The sequence below is a fragment of the Cariama cristata genome, unplaced genomic scaffold (assembly GCF_000690535.1).
Source record: "Cariama cristata isolate BGI_N322 unplaced genomic scaffold, ASM69053v1 scaffold1926, whole genome shotgun sequence".
Classification (NCBI taxonomy): Eukaryota; Metazoa; Chordata; class Aves; order Cariamiformes; family Cariamidae; genus Cariama; species Cariama cristata.
In genome coordinates, this window is record NW_009623599.1 from 80600 (window position 1) to 89502 (window position 8903).

An 8903-nucleotide genomic window follows, 5' to 3' on the forward strand; every position below is an offset into this window, starting at 1 on the left:
TTCAAAGAGAAATCCTTCAGTGCTGATTTAGTCACTTTCTGTTTGCCACATAATGATTTTTCTATTCCACTTGCTTTGTTGGGGAGTACAAGCCTCATTTTTACAGAAGAACTATTTATTAACAAAATTAAGGAGGTCAGTTTTGGCAGATTGTTCACTTTTACTTCCTTGGTCACCATATCATCTCTAGGATAATAAAAAATAAAACATTGCTGACCTTAAACAAGTAGCAAATTATTTTTAAAGTTCAAGAAAATGTATTAATTTACTGTTTTTTTTAAAACAGTCAAATCTTTATGAACCTGTTCCTAGTGAAACGCTGATGGCACTATTACAGGTTATGTTTTATGTCTTGGCTACCTGTTAAAAAAAAAAAAGGAATCTGTAGCTGGTTAATACCATAATATAGTGAAAGTATTAGTAAAATGTCCAGAATAGGAAATTATATCACCACATTTATGAGCACATGTTTTTACAAACTGAGAGGAGGTACCCACAGGTGTAGGGTGTTTTGAGGGCACAATTACACTGATAATTTACCTTAGACTTTGCTTGAGATGTGGTGTGAAATTCGTGACCAGATCTACTTGCCTCGTGCTCTTTCACATCTCAAAGTGGTTTTAGTACTGGGGAACTGCTTATATTGGAGTAAAGAATAATGAATATGTCAGTGGGAGATTGGTGGGGCTCTCTGCTCTTCAGTTAAAAATGTATGGTTGCATTAGAAAGAGAATATTTCAAATAAGTGTTAACAGTTTGGTAATGAACAGCGCTTTCACGGTTCATTTTTTTTCCCCACAAAGAATGTTTTATGTTTTGGTTTGGTTTTTTAACCAGCATGATTTCATTGCCCATCCTTTTCTGACAGAGCTTGTTTCCTTATCAATCCAAGAGCCTCGTGGCAAAGATCCTCTTTGTTCTCCATCACAGATCCTACCACAAGGCGGAATGCCAAAACCGGACCCACCGCTCGCAACCGCTACGCCAGTCAGTGGACCCTCAACAGACCTCACCCCACCATATCGGCTCATACCCTCACCACAGACTGGAGGCTGCCCACCCCCAGGCCAGCGGGGTCGGTGGACAAGGAGAGCGACAGCTACAGCGTCAGCCCCTCGCAGGACACAGGTACGGGGCTCTCTGCAGGGCTGCGCCGTGAAAACCCGACAGCGGTACCTGCAGTAGCCTGCCTGGTCCTTGATGTACTTCATTTGGTGCTTTAGCGTCAGTGGTTTTTTCTGGCTAGGGCATTTTTCTGTAGGCTATTTATAAGGAGTGTCACAAATGCATGTAGTGCTAATGATAAGAAATATTGTGCTGGTGGTTTCTCATGCCACACACGCATACTGGAGTCCTTTGAAAGACATGGTGGTAATTTTTCCTGTAGCCAAAGCGCTGTATTTCCTGTGTCTGAAGGAAAAAGTAGGAGAATTTGCTGCATGAAATGGCATTGACCAGGAAGTGGCAGCATTAGCACCTAAGAGTATGCCTGAGTCATAGGTGGAGTGGTTTTAAGGTTGAGCTACATTGAGGTTTGTATTTTCCTTTTCACATTCATGTAGTATGTTCACAGGGTTTATTCTAAGTGGGAAAAATGAGAGGGAAAAATCTGGAATTGAAGTCCAAGTCAAAATCCAGTCGTATCACTGAATACTGCAGCAGCTAGCTCTGATTTTCCTGAAAAACAGCATAGGTTTTATTCCTCTAGATGGTAAATAGGGAGACACTGAATACATATTCTGCCTGCAGCTGTCATCTCTTCTTGATGTCTTCATATTATAAATGCAATTGTAACCAGGAAAAAAAAAGCTTTCTCCTCTGCCCTACACTGAACAAGTGACCAAAAAAAAGGCAAATAAAGGAGTAAATGATTAAGCAGAAGAATAGTCACGAAAGAAATCTAATAAAGGTTAAATATGAAGAAAGATAAAATACTATTCAAAGATATGCCTGACAGACGCAAATCGAAGCTTACTCTGGCTTCCTCAAAAGGAACTGCCTACCTTCTATCCTGATTTTAGGGGAAAAGTGTTTGTCACGTGAAAAAGCTATGTGTTAGACCTACAAAGCAGTAGGGCTGACTGGCCTTTCACCATGAAAACCAGTATGACTGGTTTTATTGTCTTTATAAGAACAAGCATCTGACTTCCCTTACATTTATAGGTTGGAGTTCTCATCTTTTCACAATTCATCCTCTTAAATTTGCAGACCCCTGTGTTGTCTCCATAGGGTAATGGCATTCAATAAATACCTCTAGGCAGCTGATAAACTTCATCCTAATTTCTTCAGGTAGAGTTATCATAAGACTTTAAGGATTAACTCTAATAGATGTACAGGTGCCAATTTAAATAGCAAACGTTATCTCGGAAACCCTTTTTATAGACATTCCAGATTTCAGGTGCTCTTGCATGTGTTCTAACATTTTGTTACCTAAGGATATTGTCCAGTGCAAGTGGCAAAGGGCAGAGAATTCAATTTGCTGTATGGTTTTATGACAAGCTACGTGCAATTTTGTAAATAGACTTCATAATCTATGTTTTAACATGGCTACTTCCCTCCCCTGTGTCTACCCTTGAACACACAGAGATTTATGTAAGGGATAGCAAGCTTTAGATCATGCTCAGGAAAGGTTTTCCTGTGCCAAAATGTAGCTCTATTATGCCACGTGGTTTCTGGGAAAAGAATAGAGTCAGTTCAGACCAAGTACTTCAGAATTTTAAAATTTCCAAATAGACATTATGATAGATGTAACCAAATTATGTGTTCAAGAATCAATTGAACTAATGTGCACATATCCAATATGGAGTTCAGATTTCCGAATCTAGTTGATGCAGTTGATATTTGGCAGAATTTAGTACTTCTTATCAAAACAACTCCAAGTTTACAAAGTAGTAGGTTTTAAGCTTAGGAGAAATGTATTGCAGGAGTTCTTAACTGTAACTAAGTTCAAATGTTCTAACTAGAGGCCATTCAAAATTTTCTGATGAATCTACGTTTCATCAAGCTCACCCTGGACTTGAATGAACTTCCATCAAATCTAAAGTCGGTGTCCAAGCAGATTCTTCCTGGATTAGTCTCCCCAGGGCATGGGATATGAAGTTGCAGGTTCTGAGCTTCATGGACCAAACTGGGACCTTTGCATGACCGTCATTATTTACAGACACTGCTCTATGGCACTGGGCAATATTGTAGTCTTCCAGGAGTTTCCAGTTGATCAGAAATTTGGAAAGACATCTTGGTCTGATTTACAAATCAAATGTGAAAACCAGAATGATGTTTCCTGGGACAGGGGCTAGCCTTGTTTAAGTTCTGGCCAGCTCAAAATCTTAAGCAAGTTACAGCATATTGTAGAAGTACTTGTCGTTTTAAATAATGCATGGCCCTATTTACAAGTGGCAGGAGTGCTGTTCTTTGGGCACAATGAAAACTGATGCAAGGATCCTAGCACACAATAAAAAAGATAAAGATTTGCAATAACAACACAGTTGCCTCTGGCTGCTATAGGAGTCCCATTTTTGTGAATTAGCTATTACATTGTGCCTGTTTATTGTCTGAAATTGTACAGATCTTGTGATGAAACATGACTTCTGCCCAAGGAACTTTTGTAAGTCCTCTACTCTTCCAGCCCACTGACGTAGAAGTGTGATGGGTGCAACAGGCCAGTGGTTTGTCCCCGCAGAAATGTGTGATGCATTTCCAGAAGGCTTTTTAATATATCGGTAGCCATTTACATATTCAATAATAATGCCTGTTTAAGAAATATTGATACTCTCAGAAACTCATCAGCAGAAAAGAACAGCTTGTAGGTCATAATAGCCTGTGTGTCAAATATGAAGCCCTCATTAGCTTCAGCAGCATTGAAAAACACACCTGAATGATTGCAGGCTGGTAACTACCAAACAATATCGCTTTCTTGAGACTTTTTTTCCGTATGAGATGAGTTAGTATTGTACCTGGTGTCTCAGACAGTCAGACACAATGTCTTGAGAGACACTGCCTTTGAGACACTGCCCTGACCTTTGTCCTCAGGGCTTTCTCAAAAAAAGATTTAAGATTGAAAGATGTACAGAAAGACTCTCCTTTCTTACCTAGACATCACCTCACAGAAATATTGCTGAGATGCATTAAAAAGATAACGTAAAGAAGCTGTTCCTCATTTTGCTAAATCTGTTTTGTGGGTTTCTAACATTTTTAAGGCATTTGAACTTTTTAGAGAAATTATTTTTTGTTAAAAAAACAGTAATCCGTTTCATGCAGTAAAGGTTATTTCTTCTAAACCACGAATTTAATGCGAAGCCACATAATGCTGCTAGCAGAGTAAGATTTCACTTTAGTTTATCTGTAATCATCACATACTGACTAAACTAAAAATTGTGTGGACATTTGTATTGAAGCAGACTAATTTAAATCACCTTGATAATTTTGAGGGCTCTGCATTTTAGTAAGAAATACTAGCATGTTCATAGCTTTTCTTCCAAAAAGTGTTGTGCAGATGTTTTCTTTCTCCCATTATTTATATTTGTGATGTTTAGATCGAGCAAGAAGCAGCATGGTCTCTACAGAAAGTGCCTCCTCCACATATGAAGAGCTAGCGAGAGCGTATGAGCATGCAAAAATGGAAGAGCAGCTGAGACATGCCAAGTTCACCATTACCGAATGCTTCATATCAGACACGTCGTCGGAGCAGCTCACGGCAGGGACTAATGACTACACAGACAGCTTGACCTCAAGCACGCCGTCGGAGTCGGGGATTTGCAGGTTTACCGCATCCCCCCCTAAACCTCAGGACGGAGGGCGAGTGATGAACATGGCAGTTCCAAAGGCGCATCGGCCAGGTGAGACGTTAGAGTAATATTTTGGTCCTTGGGGTGAGCATTATACCCCATGCCTAGGCTGCTCAACAGGAGAGGGTGTATCGCAAGGAAGAAAGGAAGCGCACAATAGATCCTGTAACTACTTTCAGAGATAATTGCTTTTTGTCCCAGCTAGTACAGCATTTGAGTATATTCTCCTATATACAGAAAAATTAAGAACTTGGAAATTTAGGAACAGAAAGAGATCATCTAGGCCATCAAATCCACTCCTCTACCGCTGCAGCCATCAGGCAATAGATCCTTCTGGGATAAATAAGAGCATATGGGGTACATATGCCCAACTCCAAATCAAACCACCGATAAAATGTGTCTTACAGCAATACTTTGTGCTTGAGTGCAAGGTTTGCTATCAGAACAGTTTATAAAGACAGATTGTAGAAGATGTACTATCCTTTCTGCCTCGTAGCATCATGTCAATAATAGCATATAACACTTCAGTGGTGTTCTTGAGCTGTTATACTCTCTCTTTGACATCTCCTAATAGCAAACTAGGATTATCTAAAGGAGGGAGAATAAAAAATGGAGAAAATGAAGACAGTGCAATAGCTTAAGGGATATGGAGCCTTCTACCTTCTACCAGACACATTTAAACCTATTCCAACTTCTTACTGACTGAAGGTGCCTGCAGGACATCCATCTATAGAGCTCAATCAAATTTCTAGCTCACAAAGAATGTTGTTTCGAGTGATACCCTAGTGCACAATAGCGTAGGTAGATTATTTGTGGTACTCTGAGATCAAACATATTATAAAGTCTTCTCTTAATATTTGTCAGTCTTTGTTACAGATTACATGACGTGACACCATGGAGGAGGATTCAGATAGGAAAAAAGCATAATTATATTTGTGTGCTGTTTGAAAACATGATTTATTTTATTTTATTTTATTTTATTATAATTTAGTGTATACATTTGCCAGTGTGGGTGGGGCTGCTTATGTACACAGAAAGTAATCAGTAGTGCTCATATATGTAAAAAAGAGTAATGAATAAACTATGGTCTTTTGCTTAATGTACACCATAAATGGAAAAGCAGTTGTTGTGAGGAAAGAGGAATGAAAGCTAGACGGTGGTATCAGGAAAGTCATTCAAAAGCAGCACCTGACACTGAAAATAAAGCATAAAAGTTTTTGCTAGAGAAAGCTAAAAGAGGAATATGAGAAGAAGAAGACCAAGCAGAAGGTAGAAAGTTATAATACACAAGGCAGGAAATTAGTGTATCATGCAGACAGATAAGAGGGAAAGTAAGTAGAAAATCAAATAGTGAGAGAAATGACTGATTTCTATGTAGTGACAGAGTAGAACCACAAACCCAGGAGCTGTAGAAATAGATAAAGATAGAAATAATTTTCATTTCTAACTCGAAAAAGTAAGATAAATATTTGTCCTTGCTCTGCTAAAGGGAAGCATCTGCATTCACAGCTAAGTCAAAATCGCAGCCCTCTCCTTCCAGTCAGTCAATAGACATTTTTTATCATTTCTTTAACAAATAGCTTACTCTCTTCCTTTCATGTCCCAAATACATTATTTATGCATATTTAGTATTTGGAAATATTCTAATATATTCCATATAAAGATGATTTTCTTGAGGGCATACAGCACCAAAATTTGGTCCCTGTGCTTGAGTTTAAAGCTTCTGGGGTTGGAACATCATCAGAGCCCCTGTAGGGAATTACAGACTTGTAGCCATCTTTACCTCTGTCGGTTTAAATGACTTGCATTTTTACCTGCTTTTCTTGATTAGCTTTAGCTTTCCTTTGCAGAAGGAAATGAAATATATTATGAAACCGATAATTAGTTATTAGTAATTTCAATACTTTGAAAAAAATTGAGTGTTCCAGTGGAGCAACTTGAATGTTGGCCCATAAATCTTGAATATGTTATTAAAGGTTACTTTATGAAAGACTTTAAACAAAACATATGGGTGGAAAGAATTTTCAGTAGTAGCTGACAGACTGATATTTTTAGTATTCAAATCAGTGAAGAAGGACTTACTGGGCATCTTTCTTCTTTCACCCACCACTTCAGAAAATCTGTGGAAGTAAATAATAATTCAAATACAATTAATTAAAGTAATTCTACATTTGGGAATATGGAGAAGAAATAAAAAAGTTAAGGTATTTAGATTAAATAGATGAGAACATGTGAGATGAAACACTGACTGTGCTTCTTTAGCACATCTTTATTCTTCCTTCAATCAGTCTTTTCTTTCAAGATAACGTTTACCTGTTCTCATGGTGCTTTGCTTTTCTTATCCTCCAACTCGATCTCTTTCTTGTACAATGTCACTTTCAATAACTTATGCCTCCTCCTTCCTAATTTCTGATCTCACCTTTCAAACTGCCTGTAATGCCACCTGTTGCAACTTTTATGGTTGCAATAAACGTTTAGGAGTCTACAATAAGTAGTATTTGATTTCCAAAATAATCCCCAACAATTTTAAGACAGTTTCAGAAAGTAACAAGAAGTTATTTTGATAAATGGGACATTTTGAAACTAATCTACCCAATGGCAAGGCTGCAACTTTACTCGAGAAAGGTAATGATGGAGTTTACTGGTGAAGACTTTGTCAGCCATAACTGACTGAGCTATTACAGCACTTATTTCTTAGCTTGTTGCTACCATAAGTGTTTAGTATGAGAAAGCAAAATGTTAGACCACCTGAAGCTTGCCTTCAGAAGACCTCCCTGTGAGTTTCTGAGGGCATCCCAGCTCATGTCACTGATTGTTCCCTTGCTTTCAAATTTCAACAAATTTGCTTTGCAAATTTCAACAGTTGTTACCCAAAGTTTACCTGAGAGGTTGACAAATGAGTCAGTCCTTCGTCCTCCAAAGTTGTCATTCAAATCTTGCATTCAGAAACGGGGTGGGACAGAAACGGGAAAGAAATATACTCTCTTCCTACCTCCCGCTGTGCTGTCGAAGAGTCTGTAATGTAAAAAAGTGGAAGATAATTGTAGAGGTTAAAAAAATTTTGTAATAATGTTTCTCTTTTCTATTTTAAAAATATTAACCACAAATTGAGTTATCATAACAATTATTCTTAACTGCAATAAACATTGCAGTAGCAGTTTATTAAAAATAGATTCCCGTTATTATAATTTTAAATCTCAGTAATAGCCTCAGCCAAGAAGCCTCTTGGGTTTTTTCCTCTCTTTACCTCTAAATTATTGTGCTTGAGAAAAGAACAGCTATTAACTGGGAAATATTTTGATATTTCTGTGCTTCCTAAGTGCTATTTATGTCTTTTTTGGGGACAGACCACTTACTTGCATCCTCTGGCAATAGAATTCATGCTTGGAAGAAATAATACCTGACTGGTGCTTGAATAGGAAATATCTGGAAAGTTTTCATCAGGTCTCTTGCTATTTGCAGAAACTTCCTTTTCACAGGGGTACTGCAAAACTCAGACCTCCAGATTATATTTTTCTCTGATGCTGATCAGCACGAAAAAGAACCTCTTCAAATGCATGACATTATCCTTAAGGGTTAGCCTGACTTGGATCAGGCAGAAACTTGTCTACCTGATGTCACAAAACTCATTTCGACAATCCTGCTTCCTTGTCTCTTTGCTGATCCCATTAATCTATAAACTCTGAAGGACTAACAGCATCTCAGATACACTTCCAGAGAAGCGATATCATTCACTGGGTATACCAGACTAGGGAGATTTTGAATCCATTTAAAGCTTCCCGAGATTTTGTATCTCAGAACCTCCTCTACAAACTTCTAGCTGATGAGAGGAACCAGTTTGGAAAGAAACCTGCATGTAGGTGGGGAGAAAAGGCAGTTGCAGCCAGGTAGACTGAAAAAAACCCCAGATTTCCCAGAGACTGATTTCGCAGCCATGAAGCTGGCAAGAACACTCCATTTCTCCTTAGGGAAGCTGAGTGCTTTCCTGGGTCTTGCACAAAGCAGGAGCACCAGTTTGCTAAGCCCCCGCTCCACTGGAAGCATTTTCCCCCTGCCATCCTTGGTGGCTGTGCGAGGGCAGAGCTCCATCCTCTCTCTGCCAGCCCTCCTGCTCCGCCG

The 8903-nt window shown here is 38.7% G+C and overlaps 1 protein-coding gene across 1 annotated transcript in view; it reads left to right on the forward strand.

Moving 5' to 3' along the window:
- Positions 1-4852, forward strand: part of DSCAM (Down syndrome cell adhesion molecule) — a gene marked incomplete at its 5' end in the record, with an annotated part of 83167 nt that extends 78315 nt beyond the window's left edge. Inside the window, 2 exons of the mRNA XM_009702781.1 lie at positions 931-1128; positions 4533-4852. Coding sequence (XP_009701083.1) covers positions 931-1128; positions 4533-4852 — 518 coding nt within the window. The remainder of the gene's footprint in view (positions 1-930; positions 1129-4532) is intronic.
- Positions 4853-8903: the final 4051 nt, after the last annotated feature.